The 24865-nt window shown below is 27.3% G+C and overlaps 10 protein-coding genes across 13 annotated transcripts; 6 read left to right on the top strand and 4 right to left on the bottom strand.

Annotated features, from left to right (window-relative positions):
- Positions 1 to 63: 63 nt before the first annotated feature.
- On the top strand, positions 64 to 954 carry LOC100749496 (40S ribosomal protein S28). Its single transcript, XM_003493229.4, has 2 exons — positions 64 to 414; positions 494 to 954. Exon 1 carries the CDS (start codon positions 148 to 150, stop codon positions 343 to 345), a length of 198 nt encoding a protein of 65 aa, XP_003493277.1. The 5' UTR covers positions 64 to 147; the 3' UTR covers positions 346 to 414; positions 494 to 954.
- Positions 955 to 2187: 1233 nt separating this feature from the next.
- Positions 2188 to 2653, top strand: LOC100749377 (40S ribosomal protein S28). Its single transcript, XM_003493228.4, has one exon. It carries the CDS (start codon positions 2258 to 2260, stop codon positions 2453 to 2455), a length of 198 nt encoding a protein of 65 aa, XP_003493276.1. The 5' UTR covers positions 2188 to 2257; the 3' UTR covers positions 2456 to 2653.
- Positions 2654 to 2789: 136 nt separating this feature from the next.
- On the bottom strand, positions 2790 to 4130 carry LOC100749263 (MRG/MORF4L-binding protein). The gene is made up of 4 exons (XM_033323517.1): positions 3949 to 4130; positions 3678 to 3799; positions 3244 to 3601; positions 2790 to 3177 (listed from the first exon to the last, which is right to left on the bottom strand). The coding sequence occupies exons 1-4, from the start codon at positions 4052 to 4054 to the stop codon at positions 3023 to 3025; spliced, it is 741 nt and encodes a 246-aa protein (XP_033179408.1). The 5' UTR covers positions 4055 to 4130; the 3' UTR covers positions 2790 to 3022.
- LOC117152299 (coiled-coil domain-containing protein 115-like) lies at positions 4120 to 5165 on the top strand. The gene is made up of 2 exons (XM_033323518.1): positions 4120 to 4332; positions 4422 to 5165. Exon 2 carries the CDS (start codon positions 4496 to 4498, stop codon positions 4997 to 4999), a length of 504 nt encoding a protein of 167 aa, XP_033179409.1. The 5' UTR covers positions 4120 to 4332; positions 4422 to 4495; the 3' UTR covers positions 5000 to 5165.
- A 104-nt stretch (positions 5166 to 5269) lies between these two features.
- On the top strand, positions 5270 to 9201 carry LOC100750209 (DNA replication licensing factor Mcm2). Its single transcript, XM_012391313.3, has 15 exons — positions 5270 to 5400; positions 5545 to 5717; positions 5797 to 5960; positions 6040 to 6122; positions 6202 to 6384; positions 6459 to 6670; positions 6746 to 6938; positions 7019 to 7222; positions 7293 to 7524; positions 7605 to 7855; positions 7910 to 8074; positions 8165 to 8464; positions 8536 to 8718; positions 8803 to 8958; positions 9028 to 9201. The coding sequence occupies exons 1-15, from the start codon at positions 5398 to 5400 to the stop codon at positions 9154 to 9156; spliced, it is 2631 nt and encodes an 876-aa protein (XP_012246736.1). The 5' UTR covers positions 5270 to 5397; the 3' UTR covers positions 9157 to 9201.
- Positions 9202 to 9619: 418 nt separating this feature from the next.
- LOC100749142 (zinc finger CCHC domain-containing protein 10) lies at positions 9620 to 10921 on the bottom strand. Of its 2 annotated transcripts, none has more exons than XM_033323519.1 (3): positions 10804 to 10921; positions 10009 to 10139; positions 9620 to 9923 (listed from the first exon to the last, which is right to left on the bottom strand). In XM_033323519.1, the coding sequence occupies exons 2-3, from the start codon at positions 10113 to 10115 to the stop codon at positions 9638 to 9640; spliced, it is 393 nt and encodes a 130-aa protein (XP_033179410.1). In that variant the 5' UTR covers positions 10116 to 10139; positions 10804 to 10921; the 3' UTR covers positions 9620 to 9637. The 2 variants fall into 2 exon arrangements, with proteins under 2 accessions (XP_033179410.1, XP_003493274.1); XM_003493226.4 differs by lacking the exon at positions 10804 to 10921 and adding an exon at positions 10309 to 10519 and having other exon boundaries at positions 10009 to 10158.
- On the top strand, positions 10461 to 11991 carry LOC105681484. 2 transcript variants are annotated; one of them, XM_033323516.1, is made up of 5 exons: positions 10461 to 10551; positions 10630 to 10971; positions 11065 to 11402; positions 11486 to 11663; positions 11732 to 11991. In XM_033323516.1, exons 2-5 carry the CDS (start codon positions 10786 to 10788, stop codon positions 11819 to 11821), a joined length of 792 nt encoding a protein of 263 aa, XP_033179407.1. In that variant the 5' UTR covers positions 10461 to 10551; positions 10630 to 10785; the 3' UTR covers positions 11822 to 11991. The 2 variants fall into 2 exon arrangements, with proteins under 2 accessions (XP_033179407.1, XP_024226688.2); XM_024370920.2 differs by having other exon boundaries at positions 11486 to 11675.
- A 2410-nt stretch (positions 11992 to 14401) lies between these two features.
- LOC100749021 (leucine-rich repeat protein soc-2 homolog) lies at positions 14402 to 16808 on the bottom strand. The gene has a single exon (XM_003493225.4). The coding sequence runs from the start codon at positions 16629 to 16631 to the stop codon at positions 14799 to 14801; it is 1833 nt and encodes a 610-aa protein (XP_003493273.1). The 5' UTR covers positions 16632 to 16808; the 3' UTR covers positions 14402 to 14798.
- A 123-nt stretch (positions 16809 to 16931) lies between these two features.
- LOC100748902 (protein zwilch homolog) lies at positions 16932 to 20993 on the top strand. Of its 2 annotated transcripts, XM_012391318.3 has the most exons (12): positions 16932 to 17283; positions 17356 to 17407; positions 17470 to 17605; positions 17686 to 17920; positions 17990 to 18151; positions 18217 to 18390; positions 18474 to 18678; positions 18756 to 18835; positions 19349 to 19587; positions 20019 to 20243; positions 20390 to 20502; positions 20578 to 20993. In XM_012391318.3, the coding sequence occupies exons 1-12, from the start codon at positions 17155 to 17157 to the stop codon at positions 20646 to 20648; spliced, it is 1821 nt and encodes a 606-aa protein (XP_012246741.1). In that variant the 5' UTR covers positions 16932 to 17154; the 3' UTR covers positions 20649 to 20993. The 2 variants fall into 2 exon arrangements, with proteins under 2 accessions (XP_012246741.1, XP_033179404.1); XM_033323513.1 differs by having other exon boundaries at positions 20390 to 20993.
- A 189-nt stretch (positions 20994 to 21182) lies between these two features.
- LOC100748787 (centaurin-gamma-1A) lies at positions 21183 to 24848 on the bottom strand. The gene is made up of 13 exons (XM_003493223.4): positions 24577 to 24848; positions 24210 to 24442; positions 23921 to 24062; positions 23677 to 23808; positions 23320 to 23477; positions 23108 to 23253; positions 22838 to 23036; positions 22663 to 22765; positions 22353 to 22580; positions 22158 to 22275; positions 21746 to 21958; positions 21521 to 21665; positions 21183 to 21433 (listed from the first exon to the last, which is right to left on the bottom strand). The coding sequence occupies exons 1-13, from the start codon at positions 24740 to 24742 to the stop codon at positions 21257 to 21259; spliced, it is 2160 nt and encodes a 719-aa protein (XP_003493271.1). The 5' UTR covers positions 24743 to 24848; the 3' UTR covers positions 21183 to 21256.
- Between the last annotated feature and the right edge of the window lie 17 nt (positions 24849 to 24865).

Raw genomic sequence — 24865 nt, 5'->3', positions numbered from 1 at the left:
ATTTAAAATTTTCTAAATTAAATTCAATGATACTACTGGAGAAGCTCGCCGGAAGTTGCTATCTTTACTGGACTGCGAAGCGAGAAAAATTCCTTCATTTGCGTAGAACCTCTCTTTGGTATCGCATCGAAGCCACGTGAGACAATAATGGATAAACCAGTAGTTTTGGCACGCGTTATAAAAGTCTTAGGAAGAACCGGCTCACAAGGCCAGTGCACGCAAGTTAAAGTTGAATTTTTAGGCGAACAAAATAGGCAGATCATCAGAAACGTGAAAGGCCCGGTACGAGAAGGTGATTTACTAACCTTGCTGGAGTCTGAACGTGAAGCAAGAAGACTTCGATAAGTAAAAGTTTTGTTAGTCCTAAACCTAACAGAGCAAATAATTCTGCAACTCTAGCTCTATTGGTCTTAGGTATATGTTTCTTCCCTTGCATTTCAATAATGATATTAAATGTAGCTTATATTTCTAAAGATACGCAAATTTTTAATAGGTGCTCAAGCAAAAAATCAAACAAAGAGAAACAGTGCTGGAGATGATATATTTTCCTTCTTTTCATCTGCACCTCCAGCTTCAGTAGCTTCAAGAAGTAATGGTACTTCTAATACAACTACAAATGCATCAACAATGATCAGTAAAAGTGAAGAAAAAAGATTTTCGATCAACCAGCACCATCACCTCAAGAAAAAAATAAAACGTCCAAAAACAGTATTTTAGTATTGTATGTATATAATTTTATTATTTGCTAAAGATGGGTGCTTTTGTATTCACGATGAATGTATGCCAGGGTCCACTTTCATTATAGCAAACTATTTCATTATACTTAAACAAGTACAAGCATCCTTAGTACGATAAGCATAGTTTGCGACATAGTTCATTTTTACCCCAAAACATAAAGGAAAATCATGTATTTAACAGTTTTCATGGACTATTAAAGTTCTTCGATAAATGATATATCAAGGGCTACTTTACTTAAACAGTGATTTTTCTTGTTCCAAAAGCAGATTTATTTTATAGCATAATGTTGTAATGTAATCAAATGTAATATATATAATCAAAATCTGTTGAATGTTTTAAAGTTTGTTTGCTACCTTTATGTCCTATTAATACTGATTTATGTAAAAACTGGAAAAACTATGTCTTGTGTTTTCAAGAGTTAACGATATTGTTATTATTTCAATAGTGTGTTGTTTGGAGCGCTAAACTGCAACGTTGATCGTAGATTAAGGAACATTTTAGACCTTAATATTCTTTAGCAAGTATTATTAATACGTCTTGTCAAAATGTATTTAGTGTTTTTGTTAATATCTAATGGCAGAGACTTAACCAACTGAACATATTATCTACACTTTGATTCTTATAGCATACATGAAATACTGCAAAAACTTATGATTTTAAATTTTATGCATTCAGAACTAAATTTTAATTACGATTGATTGTTTGATGAGAATTAAAATTCTATGTAGAACAGGTTTGGACGTTTGCCTCTTGAAAAATTATGCACTTCATTACCGTACAGTATGATAAATATTCAAACTTGACAATAAATTCTAAACATGTTATTCGTCACAGTTATGTTTTATTGAATTTAATTTTTATCTTATCAAGTAATATGTACTTGACATGTAGTTGAAGAAAAGATGCATGATACAAATGTAAAAAGATTTTTTTATGTAATTTTATAAATAATTATGAACTGTCGTACAATCTAAATTAATTAGGATTTGCGACTTGCTGTTGCAACGAGAAAAATTAACATATTGTAAAACTGATATAAGTACAAATACACGTTGTCAAAATATAGAAAAAAAATGTATAATGTATAATTTATAAAACTTCAATAACAATTGAGCAATCAATCAATCTTTAAATGTTTTCAATCCTATGATAACTAAAGGAAATAATAATATCAAGCAATAGTTATAACATTTTCGTTATTACTTTTAAATTACACGTGGTAACATTGAAAACGCCATCTACGTATTACAGATTAGTAGACAGATTACATTAATTATTTATGTTTAAGACAATGAAATAATTCTTATCTTTACAAAATACACGTTCTATATCACTAACTATATAGTTATATTTTTTTACATTAACCATTATCATTTAAAATTTTCTAAATTAAATTCAATGATACTACTGGAGAAGCTCACCGGAAGTTGCCATCTTTACTGGACTGCGAAGCGAGAAAAATTCCTTCATTTACGTAAAACCTCTCTTTGGTATCGCATCAAAGCCACGTGAGACAATAATGGATAAACCAGTAGTTTTGGCTCGTGTTATAAAGGTCTTAGGAAGAACCGGCTCACAAGGCCAGTGCACGCAAGTTAAAGTTGAATTTCTGGGCGAACAGAACAGACAGATCATCAGAAACGTGAAAGGCCCGGTACGAGAAGGTGATTTACTAACCTTGCTGGAATCTGAACGTGAAGCTAGAAGACTTAGATAAGCACATAAGGAGAATGAATTGCCAGCACATGAAAGTCACCAATGATGTCTGGACTCATACGATACATTTCATTCCATCAACAAAAATGGGGACTATCCAACTATTCCAATAGCACGAGCCGCCTTGTTTAAAAAAATCCCTGTCAATGAAGATGTTTCCATCTTTTGTAATAAACACTGGCTAATATTTGATTGAATATTTAATTTTGTTTTATTTTTCATATTTTCATACTTGTGATTCTACAAATGTGATGTTGCAAACAGCAAGTTACTTAATAAATTGTATTGGTTCTAATTAATATGCTCATGTTTTTTATGAAAAAATTATATGTACATAAGTTTTCATACATTTAATGCTTTCTTCCTTCTTATTCATTACAGAATATGTCGTATTTACAGTGATTTAGTTTACATTCTTCTTATAAAATTGGATTTCCAGATAGTCTTTCATATGAGACCTAATGCAATTCATGTATAGAAAAATACATGATTCACATTTTCTTAATACATTAAAATGCAACATTTATACACAATATAAGGTACAAGTAAAACAATTTTATACAAATTGTTATATCCTTCTTCGTTTTGGTGGAGGTGTATCACGTGGACTGGAAGATGCTTTAGATGTACTATCCATACTTTGCCTAGTTGGTCGTTTTGGACCTCTTTTCAAACTTTCACGACCAGAATCAGAGTCCTTACGTTCCTTTTTGCCATTTGAAGCTAAAAAAAGAAATTATGTAATCTTTTAAATGCACTTAAAAATATTGGAGACAAATATACATATACCTGTTTCATCAAGATCATCTTTCCCCTTTGATCTGCCCTTAGAAGATTTGTATTCCTTCCTAACATCTTTTATTTCTCTAAGCTTATCCTTTTTTAATTCTATATCTTTAACATATTTTTTAAATTCTTCTTTTTTTTTATCAATGTCTTTACTTCCTTTAAGGTCGCGAAGAACAGTTTCTTTTTTCGTAGGATCTTTAATTTCTTTATCTTTCTTCAGCTCCTTAAATTTTTCCCTTTGTTCTTTCAACTTTAATTCTGGTTCCTCTCTTTTTCGAGATTTAAGAGGTCCCAAAAACTCTTCTGGTAAAGAGAAATCTATCTCTTGACTAGGAAATGGTAAATCCTCCATATCATCCTGGGATATTTTGAGTATATTATCAACATTATTTTAAGCGATTATAAGTCATTTTTTAAAACATAATAGTAAGTACCAGAGCCATTAGATCATACATTGATTCCAAATGTTCCCAAATTGTTTTTAATGATAAATCCTTGTGAATAGCAACACGAAACTTTTCCCATATACAGACCATATGAAAATATTTATTGATACCTTAATAGGCAAATATTTAATAAAATCTTAGTAGCTATCTATATCTCTTTTGCATAAACTTATATATATTACATAAAATTATGAATACTATTTTTGTTAACAACGTAAATATAACCTAGGTAGCGTCATTGTGCGAATTGAAATCTTACCAACAGGTTTATGTCCGTTCATAGCAAAGAATAATTGAATTTCATTTTCAACATTCCATTCTATTTCGTCAGCAGAAGTGTCTGTTTGTTTCTCTTTAACTGCCATTGTTAATTTTCATAAAATTACAGTATGTTTCAATTTTATAACGCTCACATCCTTTAATAACAATGGTGGTGCAAGCAGTGTAGCCAAATGCTACAACCTTGTAGCTTTAGAACATTGTGTACTATATTGTTGTTTTAAAAATTTAATATATATGAATCATAATTACATATAAAATTATCGAAATAATAAATTTTATAAAGTTATGAACAATTACTTATGAAAAAAATATCAATTTGTTATCAAGTTATCAGCTATAAAAGAAATAATTTTCATACTTGGTATGTATTAAATAAAAAAATGTATGAACATTACATTATACATTATAATATACATAAATAAGCATTATATTTTTATTTATATATTTCAGATACTATTCCACAGTATTATTCATTGTAATCAGGTATTACTACTTTGTGTTAATAATATCTGATAATACACAATATGCATGAAAGCATAGATGACATATGTAAAGCTATTGATGAAAATTTATTGCGTAATTTGGAGTTAATGCAAGAAAAGATTGATATTGATGTCCAAATGGAGAAAATATTACGTGATGGTTACATTGAATTAGCTAAGGCTAAATACATACGAGGCAAAGAAAGTATAAGCGTTTTGCAGGTTCCTGTTGACAATGAGAGAGTAGTCACACTATTTGAATTGGAGACAAAGTTGACTGAGGAAACTGGCAAAATAGTTCCAAATTTTGACATAAGCTTAAAGAGATTGGATAAAAGTGAAGACGAGATTCAAGATCCTATAAAATGGTTTGGAGTATTGGTCCCACAGAGTTTGCGAATTGCACAAAAACGTTTTCAAGAATCTCTTTATCTTATTGTGAGAGCAGCAAATATACAAGCAGAAATTGCTTCTGTAGTAGATAAATTACAATCTTTATATTTTTTAAAACATACTTCTTGTTCAACAAATAACACTAAAATATAAAAATTCCATAAGTTTTGTCATTTTGTCTTGTTATATTATCTTATTAGCTATTTTTTTTACAAAAAAATTGTTATGTTTGTAATTGTAAATATTTCTTTGTATGAGTAAAATTTATATTAAAACAATTGTAATTAATAAAAAACATGTGGTAAAGTCTGCTACCCAATACGATTTAAAAATTTCATTTATTACCTACACAGAACTTTTACTATTGGTTCATCATAGTTATTTGTGAAGAATTGTTGGCATGACAAAACAGTATCCCTAAAGGAGATTCCCGCCAACTCCTACCTTTTGGTTTGAGTCTTGGAACCAAAAAAGTGATACTTCAAATCTACGTTACATTTTTATTCAAAAATTTATTTAGCTGTTATCCCGATTCTTTTAATACAAGCGTAATGGTAAGATATTAGGAATAAAAAGCCTGTAAAAATAATTAAATTCTTTTCTAATATATTTTTTTCATTGTATCCTATTACTTTTGGTATCATTTTCCTAAATCTTCGAATTCATTTATTTTTTATTCTGTTTTATATATTTTTTAGGATTCTAGTAGCCCAGCACGCTCTGATAGACATACAGAGGCAATGACATCTCCTGCACCAGAAATAGATGAACCATTTGAAGATGAAGCAGATTTACTTGGTAATGACAATGATGTTAATCAGGAAGAAGAAGAAGAAGAAGGAGAAGAATTATTTGGAGATAATATGGAAGCGTAAGGTTTTTTTCATTTTTTCATATACTAGACAAGATATATGTGACATTGGATTTTGGACGATATATTTTTATTTCAGTGATTATCGTCCAATGCCAGCATTAGATAGATATGATCCAGATGTAGTGGATGATGAAGAGTACTCAGAAATGTCTCAAGGAGAACGTGCAGTTGCTGAAGCCATTATGCTTAAAAGAGACAGAGCTGCAGGAATTATCAGAGATGATAGATATTTACTTTATGGTATATTTTAGTGTTGTAATAATATAATTAATATATACTTTGCAAATGTATCATACAACATAGATTTTAAATATTCAAGATGAGAGTGATGAAGAAGAAACACATGCCCGTAAAAGGCGTATGGCTGAAAAAGCAGCAGTAGGTGATATAGAAGACACAGAGGTGAGTATTTTGTTTGCTTTTTGTTCTATTGCACAATTTATTTTATTATGTTATATAACTATGTTTATTTTCATTCTAGATGATTGAATCTATTGAGAATTTGGAAGATACAAAAGGTCATTCAGTTAAAGAGTGGGTGTCTATGTTAGGACCAAAAACTGAAATCTCCAATCGTTTTAAAAGCTTTCTTCGTACACATACTAATTCAAAAGGACAATATATGTACAAAGAACGAATTCGTCACATGTGCGAGAGTAATCAAGTAATATTTTTGTGTTATTAATTGTAATAATGCTCATATAAGACATAAAAGATATTTACATTATTTTTTAATAGTCTAGCTTTGTTGTGGAGTTTCCTATCCTTGCTAGTAAAGAACATGTTTTGGCTTATTTTTTGCCAGAAGCTCCATTTCAAATGTTAGAAATATTTGATGAAGTTGCAAAGGAACTAGTACTAAATATATTTCCCAGCTATGAAAGAGTTACTGGTGAAATTCATGTCAGAATATCAGAACTGCCATTAATAGAAGAAATTCGTACATTTAGGTAAAACGTAATTATATATCAACAAAAATGTTTTGCTCTTCAAAAATATAACATAATATTTATGGTGAAAATTAGGAAATTACATTTGAACCAATTAGTACGTACTCTAGGAGTTGTTACTGCAACCACAGGAGTACTACCACAATTGTCTGTTGTAAAATATGACTGTACAAAGTGTGGATATGTACTTGGTCCTTTTGTACAGCATCAAAACACTGAAGTTAAGCCTGGCTCGTGCCCTGAATGTCAAAGCATTGGACCTTTTATGGTAAGTTCAAATATTAAATATAATCTTATTTATATATAAACAATATATTCATTCTATAAATATAGTAATACTAATTACAGATTAACATGGAACAAACAATATACAGAAACTATCAAAAAATTACAATTCAAGAATCGCCAGGCAAAATTCCTGCAGGGAGAATACCCAGAAGCAAAGAATGTATTCTTCTATCAGATCTCTGCGATCGCTGTAAACCCGGAGACGAAGTAGACGTTACCGCTATTTATACGAATAATTATGATGGTTCCTTGAACACAGAACAGGTAAAAGATATTTGCGTATGATTATTTAAAAATTTCATATTAATTAATTACTATCAATTTTGTATTTAAGGGTTTTCCTGTATTTGCAACGGTCCTTCTTGCTAATCATTTACAAGTAAAAGATTCAAAAGAAATTGTAGAATCCTTAACCGAAGAAGATATTTCTAGTATCATTAATTTAAGTAAAGATCATCGAATTTTGGATCGCATTGTCGCAAGTATTGCGCCTTCAATCTATGGTCACGAATATATAAAAAGAGCTTTAGCTTTAGCAATATTTGGAGGCGAATCAAAAAATCCTGGTATTTTCATTTCTAACATCATTTTGGATGTATTTGAAGAGTATTCAAGACTATTCAATAAAAGTCTTATATTTACACAGGTAACAAGCATAAAGTAAGAGGAGATATTAATGTGTTATTATGTGGAGATCCAGGAACAGCTAAATCTCAATTTTTGAAGTATGTTGAAAAAATTGCACCAAGATCAGTATTTGCAACAGGTCAAGGAGCTTCAGCTGTGGGATTGACTGCTTTTGTAAGAAGGTCGCCAACTACTCGAGAATGGACATTAGAAGCTGGTGCCTTAGTCCTTGCCGACAATGGAATCTGTCTTATTGATGAATTCGATAAGGTACATTTTATATGAAATGCTTGTGATAAAATATAATTATTATTGTATTTCTAGATGAATGATCAAGATAGAACATCTATTCACGAAGCTATGGAACAACAAAGTATTTCTATTTCAAAAGTGGGAATTGTTACATCACTTAATGCTAGATGTTCAGTAATAGCTGCATCTAATCCCATTGGAGGCAGATATGATGCTAGTATGACATTTTCAGAAAATGTAAGATATAATATAAGATGAGGAAGTACATCTTTATTTTATGTTATGTATTATATATCATAAGTTATATTTATATAATTTTTTATATAGGTGGATTTATCAGAACCGATTTTGTCTCGTTTTGATATTCTTTGTGTAGTAAAAGATGAAATAGATCCTATGCAAGACCGGCATTTGGCTAAATTTGTTGTGAATTCTCATATCAGACATCATCCGTCAAATACAGGAAAAGTAACATCAACACAAGAAAAGACAAATGACATATCTATTCCACAAGATCTTTTAAAAAAATACATAGTCTATGTGCGACAAAACATTCATCCTAAATTAACAAACATTGATCAAGATAAGGTAGCAAAATTATACAGCCAATTAAGACAAGAAAGTTTGGTAAGTTAAAAACATTCATAAATTTTTACAAAAATTTTCAAAGTATAATAATATAAACTTCATCCTAATAGGCCACTGGAAGTTTGCCAATTACCGTACGACATATAGAAAGTATTATACGTATGGCTGAAGCAAGTGCTAAAATGCATTTACGTGATCACGTTCAAGAAGGTGATATTAATCTCGCTATCAGAATGATGCTTGATAGTTTTGTTGATACACAGAAATATTCGGTAATGAAAAGTATGCGCCAGGTATGATCGTGAATATGATTATGAATACATATGTGTACATAATGATTTTATTGAAACTATAATAAATGTTCTATTATTTTCTAGACATTCCAGAAATATCTGTCATATAACAAAGATCACAGTGAACTTCTGTATTATATACTTAGGCAGCTTACATTAGATACTTTAGCGTTTCAAAAAGCGATACACGGAAATCGTATTACAACGATTGAAGTTTCAGAAAAAGACTTATTGGATCGGGTATGGATTATTTCATTTCTTCTCCTATAAATCCACAAACCTCGTACTAAAATCGTTATTTTATTTTAGGCTAGACAAATTGATATATGCAATCTTCATCCATTCTACGAAAGTGAAATTTTCAAATCAAATAATTTCCTTTATGATGCAAAGAGAAAAGTAATAATACAAACACTTCCTGAAGGAATTGATGACTAATGAAACACAAAAATTGTCAGAATAAAATCATAATTTTATTTACAACATGATAATATTTGTTATATAAACATAAACTTTTAGAGTGAATTATATTTTGATGTAATAGTTCAATAAAAAATTATTTTGTTTTAAATTTCTTAACATTTATATTTCGCGCTTTTGATTTTATAATAAATATTTCTTAATTTATAAAAAAGTCATTAGTACAAAATTATGATTTTTTACTTACAAATATCTGATGTAATTAGGAGGGTATTGGTATCATAATATAAATAATAAAATTCTATTACAAGCCACGATATATAAATTATTATTTAAAATATATGTTACATATAAGTACTTTAGATATCTCAATTTTTTACAATGAAATTATTGTACATTTATTATATTTGAATCACCAAGGAAAAAGAGAGTACTTCATAAATATTTAAAAAATGAATATATTTATCATAAGGTTTTTTTATTTTTTATCTAAAATTTTTTATTTAGAATGTCTTTTTGAAAATAGAAAATTGTTAGAATGATTGCTATTTTTACTACTGCTACTATTGCTGCTGCTACTACTACTGCTGCTGCTACCACTGCTACTGGAAACGCTATCACTAGAATCTGATTCACTGTCCGAAGATGAACTACTACTGCTGCTATCGTTACTACTACTGGAACTACTGCTATCAGCACTAGAATTTGTATTACTAGAACTATTAGGTTCTTCTTTCATTTTTTTTTGTAAACGACTTTTCTTCACTTCTTTTTTCTGCTCTTCACTGTAAATATGACATACGATCATCATTAGCATTACGATTTTTTATCTTGAAACTTAATAATTTAATCATGTTTTTACAAATTTACCCATTAGATTCTTGCTGCTTCTGTAAGGCTCTCTTCAACTGCGATGTACGTGAAGATCTATGTAAATATTTTCGTTTTCCCTTACATTCATAACTCCAATGTCCCATTTCCAGACATTTTTGGCATCGTACCTTTTGTGGGCAAGAATTACTGTAAATGTTATAAAGTGGTTTAAATCAATTCTAATTACATACTATTATGCATCTATTATTCTTTCATTATAACATTTTCATGAGAAACATATTACTAAAATAATTGAGGAGTAAAGAAATCATACAAATATTTTAATTTTATACTAACTTTTTCTTTAACACTTTCAAGCCGCTGGAACTCATATTATATTTATATTCATACTTTGTTATATTTAATCCATTAATAACTTATATTCGATGATCAATACAATTTTTAACAAAGTTTGTTTACATGCAAAATAGGTTACTTTACTGAATAAGCTTCCTACACGCCATAACACAAAATGTAATTGCTTTTGGTAGGTTATTTGGAAATGTTTTAACGGAAATTACCAATCACGAGTCATATCTAGTAAGTATCATAAAGTGAAAAAAAATATATAAAAATTTTAATTTTATATATTTAATATTAGTCAGTGGCTTCTTATAGATTTAGTAAATAAATTATATTTTGAAATATATCTTTTAAGAAAAATAATATTCTTAATCGATGGTTGTAAATCCTTAGAAGAATATGGACAATATTCTAAAGGAAATTATATAAAAAAATTTAATGACTGTTAATGTATTTGTCTTATGAATTAATATGTATATGTATACATATATATTCATGAAAATCATGATGTCTCCAAATAATGAAAAGCACGATTTACATTTAATGAAATATGTTAATAAGAGTACAGAACTAAAGATTATTAGAGGTACTTTAAATACAAAAACTAATAAGCTACGACTTAAAAAAGAAATACTCAAAGAAAGATATAAAGACTTGGTAAATTATTAATAAATTTAGAACTGTTTGTTAAATATGTATATATACATCATATATCTTCTACATTTATTTTAACATTGTTTTATTTTAAAGGATAATATAAATTGCAAAGTATGGGTTACAGAAGATGAATTTTGTAACGAAATTTGGAATTTTTCTTTAAGGCATAATTTTAATTCTATTTTTAATCAAAATTCTCATATTACAAAAGTAGATGAACTTCACAAATGTAAATATAACACTGTGATTGGTGAAAATTTAAACAAAGTTGATATGTGTAATAAAGTATTAAAATTAAAAAATGAAATTGATATTACCAATAAGGAAATAATACTCATTCGTAACAAAAATACAGAAACCGATTTAAAATATTGTGAATCTACTTTAGATGATCTAAGATCTTTTTCGGAAGAGATATTACAACTTATAAGGTATTATTATTAATATTTATAGATATTACTTTTACTATGTTCAATAAAAAGGAGTGACTTATATTGGTGTATATTAATTTTAGATTAATAATTACTTCAGGGAAAAATGTATACAATACAATGATAAATCGGAAATTAAGTACAAGTATGATGGAAGAATTTACGAGTGCAAGAAAATTGTTCCAAAAATCTAATTTTTGCGGTAGTGCTTTAACTGAAAATATTGTTTCTCCATCCAAAATTATTGAAGAATCTAAAGAAGTATATAATATAGTTATTACTTATTATATGAAATTATATTTTTTATTGTATCATATTTAAAATTGCAGTGTCATAACATTAAACATAATGTAAAGTTCGGAAGATTTATTATGAAAACGCGGAGTCTTATTTCTCTTAAATATGAAAAAAAAATGTAAGAAATTCAGGATGAGAGAAACGAATTAACGTATTCGTAGAAGTACTTCATTTCGTAAAAATAATGTACTGTAATTGCAATATTGCGGAAGTCACTAATATGTATAATAAAGTATTTTATAAGTTAATTTCAGTATTAAACAATAATTTGAATAAAATCAGAGTCCCAAAATGTTTATGTTATATTTATATATTTAGAAATATACAGCATCCTATATATTCATATACATTGAATTACATTAATATCATTTTAAAATTATATATACGTTATGTCGCACTTGATAGACTATTTAACAAGATTATAATTTGAGAAGTAATTTATTTTATTTTCATACAAATTTAATCATTTTTCGATCATACTATAGTATTACTTATGTATTTTAAAACTGTTGAACAGTTTATCACAACAATTTGTATTATAGCACTCTTTTTGGCAACTCTTAGATATACTCTGATACTCATTTAATATTTCACTTTGTGTTAAACATACACAAGTATGTACTGTTAAAGGAAAATGATATTTTAATTGCAACATTTTATATTTTTTTAGTAAGGAAGATGAATGAATATATTTTGTAAATTATATATACAACTATTATTGTTTATAACACAAAGATAAGCAATTTGACATGAAATTTATAAATTGACATTAATATTTAATTAAATTCAATTAATTTGAAAGTTATTAATAGCACAAAACTTATTAATGATATAATCTATAAAATTTGTCATTGCATAAAGAAAAAACTTTTAACATGAAGTTAGGTAAAGTCTTATTTATACAGTATTATTATCGGTCTTTATTTTATGGACAAGTTGTAGAAGTTTGAAAGACAAAGTTTAATGCAAATACATTACATTGTATTATAGTTGAAACATAACTAGTGTAGAAAAATTGTGTAAATAGACACATAACAAATCATACATTTATGTCAACGAGTAGTTACAGAATAGGCATACTTTTTCTTAATTATAATTAAAAGTTTGCTAAGTTCCATTTTATGTTTTATATGTTTCCATAATTCCCAAAATTAATAATTTTACATTTTCATTTACAAAATATTATAACTTAAAAAAATTGAAGTAGAATCTATGAATACTACTGTTCACTTACATCATACACAACAATGTTTCAATACCTATAATCTTTGTTTACTAACAAGCATATAGTCAATGTTTTCGATATATTGAAATAACACTAACTAAAGAATAAAAAATATCTGTTTGCTATATATATAACTTACAATATATTAATATAATATTATTTTGAGTTATACAATTAATACAAGTAAAATTGTGCTAATTATTTAATTTCTTATTGCACAGCCATTACATAGTAAAATGGATTATAAATCAAATTTTTATGTTTGCATTTATTAGTTTCTAAGAAAAACAGGTAGTATCAGGTGTATGAGTGTAAGAATCTGTAACATGTTTTAAAAATCAATATATTGTTGGCTATAAATAAAATCCAATCAACTGTTACAGTTATGAATCCAATATAAAACATACATATATACATATACATATAAGTTTGTATACAATTGACCATATTCAATAATGGGATCAATTATGATATAATTATTTGTAATTAATATTGGCACTATATTTCAGTGCAGAAAAAATACGAAAATTTTACTAATAATAAAAATACTTGCCTTTTTAAATGACATCAGAAGCACATATGGAACTTAGCAAAAAATGATCTTATAATAATATAAAATTAAAACTAGATAATAGTATGCTTGTTTGGCAGCTCCTTCATCTGATGAGAGCATACTAATGACTCAATTAAAAATCATAATTGCACTAATTATTACAGTTAATTAATTTAAAACGTCACAATTTTTAACTTTTCTGTAAACATATACAAGTATAAGTCAATGTATATTATAATTGCCACTGAATATTGCAACTTATTTAACAAATGTGAAAAAAATATTTTTTTATAATTATTTAGAATATTTAAATATAAGATTGTTTACATTTAGTCTTAGAAATAAAAAAATAATACGTTATTCATTACAGTATGCTAAGTGATATATAAATAGATTTTTTTGCCTTTTGGAAGAGTGTTTTCTTATGAAACCTCCCAGAACTGAAGCTCTTGCGGTATAACATAAAATAACTAACACAATATCTACTTTCAGGCTATAATACAAGGTAAACTTATCATTAAAAATAATTTTAATTCTTTCATCAAAATATCTTGTTTGTATGGCAATGGATAGCAGTAACTGAAATATAAAATCATTGATGCCGATTCTTAATTGTATTTCTTCAATTGAATAATATTATCTCACTCGATTGTAGTATACTATATAGTAAATCCTGAAAATAATAATTATGTCTCCAAAAATGATATTCATGTACCTGTCTGTAAGAAACTGTGAACTTAATGTATCTTTGAAGTAATGTATCTTAATATATTGCATGCAAATTAAAATACATTATATTTTATAATATTGATAAATAATATACATAAAATAAACAAAATAAATGAATGAAATATGAACTATATATATTAATAAAGTATGAGTAAAATTTATGTCATTACTATATCTAAAATATTTCATCATGAATTTATTTTCTTATAGCTTTATTTGCAGTTGTGCATATTTCCAAGTCAGCACCAATTTCATAATTTATTTATATATGTTTCTTTTTTCATATTGAGAATGTATCGCAGGCATGTGATTAGTTATTATTCATGTTATGAGAATACAAATATATGCACATTTTCATATATTATATATCCATAATTGCAGACATGTGATTAGTTATTATTCATCTTATGAGAATACAAATATATGCACATTTTTCATATATTATATATCCATAATTTATATAATTTTTATTGATGTGAGATCATTACAGTGAGAATGTAGTATTAATAGATATTAGTATCAAATATCATTTGTATCATTCTTATTAAGAATCGACATCTAAATCATATCAGAAATAATTTTTTTAATTTTGTTACATGGATCTATAAGGTCCTTGCATTTTTAAAAACTGAATAACTAAAGAAGGTCCCCCTGCTACTATTTCTGGTGGTATGTGAGAAAGTGGACAATTTTCAATTGACATAATACTGAGATTTGTGCATAAAGCTAATTCAAATGGTAAATTGTGTAAGTTAGCATTATCATTTACATAAAGTGAATCTAAATTTTCTAGTGTACCAATTTCTTCAGGTAAATAATTTAGATTGTTTTCTCCAACACTTAAATATGTTAAATTTGTTAAATGACCAATTGCTCTTGGCAAAGAAGTTACCTGATTAGACTGTAAGATTAGCTTCTGCAAGTCCCTTAGGAAACCAATTTCATTAGGTAAAGATTCAATTTTATTTTCTTCGAGATCTAACACCCTGAGTTTACGCAAGTTCGCTATGCTGGCAGGAATACGTTTTAATAAATTATTAGAAAGTATTAAGACTTCTAAATTTTGAAGGCATTGGATATCATCAGGAATTTTTGTAAGTTGATTTGTACCTAAATTTAATTCAACCATATTGACCCATGTCCCAATATCTAATGGCAAAGCAGTCAATTGATTTTCTTTCATGTTTAACTTTGCAAGGTTCTTTGCTCTAGAAAAAATAGCATATGGTATTTTATCTATTTTGTTATGTTCCAGATTGATGGAATAAACGTTTGTAAACTGAGCTGGTCCTCCTGATGGATATGCAGTAAAAGCATTCCTGGACAATGTGATTGTTGTCAAGTCTGAAAGACTTGCAAGCAGTCCATCTGGTAATTGAGATACTTGGTTTCCTTCTACACTAAATTCATCCATTAATTTACAATTTGCCAAGGACTTTGGAATACTAGTTAATCTATTATATCTAAGTCCTAATCTTGTTAATGAGACTAATCTTCCAATTGTATCTGGAATATCCAAAAGCTCATTGTGTTGCAAATCAAGTGTAGACAACTGGACACAATTCCCAATTTCTTCAGGTAAATGTTCCAAATGATTATGGGAAATATCAAATGTTATCAAATTGACTAATTTACCGATACCAGCAGGAAGTTCTCTGATTTTATTCTCTCTCAGACTCAACATTGTCAAATTTGTCAAATTTCGTATATTATCACTTACATATCGGACTCGATTGAAGCGTAAAAATAATGTTGTAAGATTCGTCAGTTTATATACGACATCGGGTATTTCGCTCAGTTTGTTGTGCCTTAAATCAAGGACTCTTAAAGACTTCAAATTCTCTAATGTATTTGGTAAACTTGTCAAAGAATTTTCACTCAAAGCTAATGTTTCCAAATTTCCAAGACAACCAATTTCTGGCGGCAACGTAACGAGTTTATTACCGTAGAGATAAAACTCGACTAAATGCGTCAAGTCCCGTACCGTACTAGGTAGATGAGTAATATTCGATTTACTTAAATCCAGCCGCTCTAAACATTCTTCTTTACATCTGGTAAATTCTTTAGAAACATCTAAATCAGCTTGTATCGGTTTCCCTTTCTTTGTAGTTGGCTTCGGTTTATTCGATTCCGGGTGTTTGACAGTTACTGTTTTTTTAGTGTCTGGTCCTGCTATGGACGCGGACGATAATTTTTTTTCTTTCGTTTGCTCTTTATTATCCCGTAGGACATCCACATCCTCAGGCATGTCGCCGGCTGTACAGGTGGTTAAACCACAGCCTTCCAAATATTCAGGAATATCTTGTTCCTTCATGTAAAAGTTCGGAACACTGTCTTCGAGGTCCTCACGGTCCCTCTTCACCTCGGACAAACACACTGTTGAAATGTTACCCACACCTGTCCAATATTTGTTCGACTTTTTCATAACCTAATCACTATACGTAACTATGATTATTTTCTGAGTATCTTCTATTTTTACGACATCATACTCTTTTTCAAGATTTTGTACTTTACAAGTATTGACATATCGATGTCATCCACTGCAAGTAGCGCAAACGCGAAACGGCTGTCCGAGGATTAGACGAACAACGAATACCTGAACACCGTTCCAAAAATCAGCTAAACATTATCTTTCGATATATCATATGTGTTATACATATTTTTCTCAAGTGCATTATGTTCTGAATAATAATTATATTTATAATAGATAGACATCACATATTTAAAATTATTCGAATATCAAGTTTTACAAATTGAAATTTGGGATTTTTGGTATCCAATGTACAATAACACATAGAAATATAGCTTAAATGATATTAAATCATGATGTCTTCTTGGACACAATATTTCAAACGTTTAAAATTGCAATTCAAATATTTTTGCAACGATTTTATAAAATAAAGTTGAATAAACTGTAGTTTAAGTCTGAATTACAAATAATTATCACAATGTTTGAACTTGAATTATTGCGAAAAAAGTTAGATCCTCTTGTAAAAGTAGATAAAATTTGTTTGTCATATGTAAATCGTATTTTTCCCGAGTTCAAAGATATGCCGTATTTTATTCTGTATAAAGAAGTATGTTGCATAATTGTTACCATTTTAGAAAAAGGATTATTTTAGTAAATATATTCTCTGTTATTTTATCAGGCTTCTGAATCTATTAATAATCATTCAGAATGTACCGATATTGATGAAACACGTAAGTTTTTTATACAATAAAATTTTTTTATTCGTGTTATAGAAGCTACTTGATTATTTTAGAATTTGACCTTACTGGATCGCCTTTGAAGTATTCATTTGGAGGAGAAGATGATTTTGAGGATAGCACAATTTTGATAAAGCAAAATTGGTATAAAGAGGAAGAAAAATACCTACCACTAAGTAGAACAGAAGCATGGTAAACTTATAAGAATTGCATAAAAGATATTTCTTGTAGTAAATATAATAAGTAACAGTAACAGCATGATTTTATTTTAGTATTGCATTGAATATATGCATTGAATTTATAAATGATTCTTTTCCACCAATATTTGCACTTTGCGATGGTAAGGATCATAAGAAAAGCAGGTTGTTAGGTGCAACAATCGAAGGAGAATGGTTTACCACCATAGAAACTTGTTTTGATGGTATTGAAACTTTTGAAACTGTTAAAAACTCTTCTTCTAAAATGCTTCAGAATCATTTGAAGCTATCAGATGCATCTAAACAAGATGTTAGTATTATCGTCCTTTTTAATAATCTATACATAATATTTATAGCATAATTTTATTCATGTATGTAGATTGCTGTCTCTGCATTCAGTACTTTTGATTTATTTGGAACAAAAGAGGAAATGATTGACAAACATAATAATATAAAAAGTAATTTCGAAGGGAGTCTAAGTGTAGAAATACATACTTGTAGTTTATCATGTACACCTACAAGAACATCCAAAAATAATTTGGTAACATTAATTAATTATAATGAATTGAACATATTTCTTCTTTAATTAGTTCATGTTTTATTTAGATTGTTCAAGTTACTACAAATTCAAATAATACTCCTTTAAAAGAATTATGGAAACAATTATTATTGTTAAATCAATATTTGTGTATGATAGAAGGTCATACAAAGAATATAGATTCTCATTATAATTCAATTCCCTTGGAATTTCCACATAATTTTATAAATCCATATGAAGAGGTATCCAAAAATTGTTGTATCTGAGATATTTATGTACCATTTCAAAGATTTAATAATGTCATTTTGATGATTATTTAAAATAGGAGCATGATAATATATTGAGCAATTTAAATCTTTTGTTAAATGGAGATTACAGCTTTAGACATTCTAGTGATATTGAGAAATACAAAATTAATTTTTCAAATGAAGAAAATTTAGAAAATGATATAAAAATTTATCAATATATTCAGAGTCTTCCATTTAGACACAATTTGGATTTTACAGACTTTTTATGGGAACTATTAATAAGTGAGTATATGTTATCTTTGTAGTAATGTAAAAGTAAATTTGTACCTGTGTATTTAAAATAATATTAATGCTTACAGAGAATTCAAGTTACTTTGAAATGATAAAATGCATTCATATAGTGCTTGATAAAATTCTAGTGAATGATTGTTTGCCACAGGTAATATTAATATTTAAAAAGAAAATTAATTTTATTTTTTGTATTAAATATGATCAAGAAAGGTGTTTATAATTATGAAATTATGAATATATATATATATATATATATATATATATATATATATATATATATATATATATATATATATATATATATATATATATATATATATATATATATATATATATATATATATATATATATATATATATATATATATATATATATATATATATATATATATATATATATATATATATATATATATATATATATATATATATATATATATATATATATATATATATATATATATATATATATATATATATATATATATATATATATATATATATATATATATATATATATATATATATATATATATATATATATATATATATATATATATATATATATATATATATATATATATATATATATATATATATATATATATATATATATATATATATATATATATATATATATATATATATATATATATATTAGGTTAATTATACAAATTCAACAAGGTTTGCGAAGATTATTACCAATCCACATCAGGAGAAAGTAATTTCACATTTATTATCAGGTAGTTTACCATTAGAATATGTTATAGACATGGGCTTTGAAAAGCTGTGCAGAGATTATATAAGCATTTTAGCAAATGCAAGATTTGGTGAATTGCATGATATTCAACAAAAATTAAAAAAGATATCTTGTAATGAGTTTACAATTGATACCTATAGGTATGTATAATGAAATTATTTATATTGCATTACATTATATATATTACAATATGTTTTCTCAGAAACTGTAGCAGATATTGACGAATACTTTTTTTTTTAATTACACGAGGACTGATTATTTGAGGAGCAATAGATTTTTCTGATACAACTGCTAAGGTTGTTAGGGAGATAAGGAGAACTCCCTTTATTTTTTAAAAGTGGCATGCCATATTAATATTTGTCCATTTACATACCTCTTATGAAACTAAATAGCATTTACTTGAAGGATTTTGCATTATTCTGCATAATTAAAGAGTTATGACAGAAAAAATCCTCCTGTACCATTGAAATAAAAAGAAGGAATTAGTCAATATCTGTTAAGGTTTCCGAGAAAACAGCTTGAACACTTTATGTAGTCGACCAACACAAATATGTGTTGTATGTGTTTTTAGAAAAAGATTATTATATTTGGTACAAATTCACATATGCTTGGAATTTATATTACTAATACAAGATAATTTAGAATGTTCAAATGATGATTTAAGAATTTTATTTGGTTGTGTATTCAAACAGTATGTCAGTGAAAAATCGCCAATACAAAGTTGCGATTTACATCAAAACAAAATTTATACTTTAAAAACTCCCCTTCCCACCTCAGCAGTGCATCATTTACATGAGTAAGTTTAGTAATAATTTAGTAAATTATATCGTTTTCATATAACGAATTTAATATATATTTATATTAATATAATAATACACATTACAAATTTAAATTTATATAAATATAAATTTCATATAAATATATATTATATGTTGCTTCCAGAATTCCGAGTGTGAGAAGAATTTCACTTTCATCTCAGTCTAAATTGAGAAAACTAAAGACAATTAAATACTGTAGTCAGTTACCGATTTTTCCAACAAGTATATATCCATTAGGTAAAATTCTTATAAATAATATAATATTTAAGATAATACTTACATGCATGAAATTGTTCCTAACATTTTTTTTAGACGATTCAAGTACAATAGGTGAAGGATATTATGTGCTCAAAACAATGTTTTCATCTAATAAAATTAAATAAAATAATGATTTCAACATACTTTGACAAAATAAAACAAGCAAGATTCAGAACTTTATTTGGTCAGGTATTAAAAGTAATCCGATTATATTGCGAGGTAATTATATGTTTAATTTATAATTAATAAAATAAAAGTTATAAAAGCATTTTTCAAATACATTAAATGTATTCAGTGTATAAATATAACTAGATTTATGAGTGTTTGTACTCTCAGTCATTGATAATGTACACTCCAATTTACTATTAGACAATACTTTCACTGACCTAAACCTTGTTAAATATATATATATTTATATATATAGTATGAATTATACTTTTAATTCAAACTACTCTTCAATGTACAAATATATATGCAAAGTATGTTATATTCATTAAAATATCTGGTCAAATTTTTTATGAACTTTATAGCCATCATTAAAAAGATATATACTGTTACATACAATGTAAGTCCTCTATATTATAGAAATAGACCGTTTTATGCTTTGAATCCATTTAACATACTTTGGTTGTCTTTATGAGTATCAGTACTATTAATGATAAAAATTATATCAACTCTAAGCCATTAATTAAAGCATGACCTTCCATGCAATAAGTACATAACATAAACAATTTTAATACTGAGAAGTTTCTACATCATCTACTCCAGAAATACTAGCTTGTTCAAGTACTTCAAGAAGCTTCTGCATTTCCATAGAATCCGATGAATTGTCAAGCGTTCTTTCGAGTGCTCGTACATATGACATACACGTACGCCCTTCGTGGTCTAAGTTTTGTGGATTTGCTTTATGCTGTAATTATTCAACAATATACAAGTACTTATATGATTTTTATAACATATGTATATATACTTTAATCGGTCAAGAATAAATACACACCCATATTAGAAGTTGTGCCATAGCTAAATTTCCTGTAGCACAAGCCAAATGCAAAGGCGTTCTTAAATCTTCCATACTGACAGGCATATTGATATCTTCATAACTACATCTGGCTAAGCATAATGTAAATGCTCTCATATCACCCCTACATTACATTTAATACAGCAAATCATCCAACAATAATTTATAACAATACAACTCATCCGAAAGTCTAAAAATATTTACCGGCAAACCGAATCAATAAGCAGTTTCCCTAAAGAAATGTTCGGATTAATCGGTGGTAAAAAGAGTTTGTCTTCATATTTCCATCTGATCCATTGTTCCTTCTCTTCTCTAGGAGAATCTGAATTTGGTTTCTGTTTCCCATTTAGACAATATTCCCAAACATTATTTGCTATATCATTACCAAGGGCTAACATTACACTTAACTGACCTGCGCTAAAATTAATGTCAAGGCTATTTTATGCTGTATATACATGCATAGCTCACATGCAATACTAATAATATACACTTATATAATTATATGTTTAAGAACAAATCATTTATTAATAAAATTATTATTTTGCTAAAATTATTATATTCATTATTACATAGATCGAAAAATTGAAACGATAAAATAAGTAGCTATCGCACTTACGACCAATCATCCAAGTCTAAGGATCTAACTTTTGATATGTGTGAACCTAAATTTCTGTGTATTCCTGAGCATTCAATGCACATTAATACACCTAAGTTTAAACTAGCCCAGTCCGGATCTAAAATACGATTATAAATTGAATATAAGGAATAAAATCAAAGACTTCTCTAATAAATTTAGAAGTGAACTACTTACTAGGTACACCACAATCTACACAAGCATCATTTCCTGATACTTTGTTCTTTATACAATGCATTTTGAAAGCATCAGTTTCGTTTTTTTTATCACCATCGCTATTTTGTAAACTCGATAATATCTGTTGTTCTATAGCAGAAATCCAACTATCTCTGTCTTCAGAATTATTTGCTTCAAAATGCCATGTCTTATTTTCTAGTGAAATGATAGAAAATTCAAAACTATCTTCTGTAAATTAAGATACACACAAAATGAAATCAATTTGTTTATAATATAAAATGTAGGAGCATTCAAATAAATATTTAAGCACCTTGAGCATTGGATGATTTAGAACCTTTAGGCGTTTTTCCAGGCACTTTTACAGTCACATATTGTAATAATATTTCTTTACCATTAGTATCATTCATATAATCCTGGAAACATATGTAAATCTCTTAAACATAATGCACAATGTTTATAAAAATATTAAATTACGATACAATTACATGTAAGCTGGAATGATAAGTTAAACGACCATCTTCCAATAATGTAACATATTTCTTTTTCCATTCTTTTAAAGATTTACTACTGCGTTTAAATAAGTATCCTTGTTTAACAGGTATTTCCCTACCAACACCCATCTCACCCATGTTATATTTTTCCTTTTTTGATGGAGTAAATATATTAGACTTTCTTCTAAACTTCCTATATCATAAAACTTGAGTAAAAAAAATTTTTTCTGCAATTAAAAAAATTATATATTACAAAAATTAAACCTGATAGTGGTTGGTGTTAATATTGAGGATCTAAAATCTCCATGTTGATTCTGTGCATTATGAAAATTGTCACCCATTATTCCAGAATCATTTTGGGTAGAACTATGATGAAATGATCTACTAGAATCTTCATCTTTATCAGATACCTGGACAAATATAAATTGTTACACAAATTTTTTAATTCAATACATTGAAAGAAGAGAATAACTCACGTTTAATTTTGACGAATTTGTTGCTTCCATTTCTTTGGTCAGAAGTTGTGTATTTTTGGCAATCATTGGAACAGAATACTTTGTTTCATTATCTATTGCTTGTTGTCCATTACATCGATAATGTTTTGCAGATATATGTTGTATAATTTTTTGACACACTGTAATATTCAGAATACTCTCAAAATATTTATCAAAGTCACTACAGTATAATAGTAATGATGTAAGAAAGAATACAATAAAAATGAATGATATTTATACATGCTGTGAATTTAGTACAAACAAACTATTACATTGTAAACTATTCTGTAATGAAACTAAATTTGCATGCAACATTGGGAATTATTCTAAACTATTTACCATCTTGAAATACCCTTTCAACATTCAAACCATAAATAGCACATGTTTCATAATAAGGACACCTCAAGTCACATGCCAATTTTCGTGGTCTAACATCCTTTATAACCCGGGGATTAGAATCATTAATTGAATCTAAATAATGTAATAAACATGATTTAATAAAAAAAAAATTGGTGTACATTGTAATGTATAAGAAATTCATGTAACAAGAAATATTTTTATAATTATTAAATGTAAGTATTACCTTGAACTCCTACTAGTATTTTTGGTACTTCTGACATATTTCGAAATGAACACATTCTATTATAAAAACTGCAAACTATTGAGAAACTTTCCTCACTCTCTAAACTAAATACAAGTAATAAAGCATCTATCCAAGCAGAAAACTGAAATAAGTGATGCCTGTGTTAAATGTTATTAAGTAAAGAATATTATCACAATAATATGCATAATATGTTTTTTAACATATGTATACATAAATACACATATGTACATCTATATGATAATTATATATATAATATATTGTTGTATACTTGTGACTCTGGTACACCACCCTCATCTCTAATTAGCAAGAGATAACTCTGATCATTGATAAAGACTTCCTTTTTAAAGCGACCACCTTCTGGAGATTCTTCATGCATAAATGAACCAGTTAAATATCTATGAACTAAAGCAGATTTCCCTGAGTCGGATGAACCAATAATTCCCAAATGTAATTCTGGAACATCTCTAGCCAATGTCCACTCATGACTATTGACAAATGAATCTATTAACAAAAGATTTTAATTCATAGTAATTAAAAAAAATAATAACTTGCTTATTGTTATATAAAAAATATATTTATAAATATTAAAATAAAAAATATATATATATTACTTTTTTTCGCAATAAGTATCATACCTTCAATTGCAACAACATGTTCGCGGATTTGTTTTGCAATGTGTGTATCAGATATCAGATCTATTAAATCATAAATAGCGTAAATTGATGGATGAACACTTTCGAAACGTTGTATTTCTTGTCTAATTGCAAGGGAATGATCGTGCGCACTTTGCTCAGTTGTCATTTTCTTAAAATTTCTTAAAATTACTTTTCGAAATCACATTACTGATACAGCCTCGAACTGTATTGTATTCGAGTCAACGATTAAAATATTTCCACATGATTTCAAGAATTGAAACTTATCTGT

Source organism: Bombus impatiens, unplaced genomic scaffold, assembly GCF_000188095.3.
Source record: "Bombus impatiens unplaced genomic scaffold, BIMP_2.2 scf_1060, whole genome shotgun sequence".
NCBI classification, from domain to species: Eukaryota; Metazoa; Arthropoda; class Insecta; order Hymenoptera; family Apidae; genus Bombus; species Bombus impatiens.
This window is presented reverse-complemented; position numbering and strand designations above follow the sequence as displayed.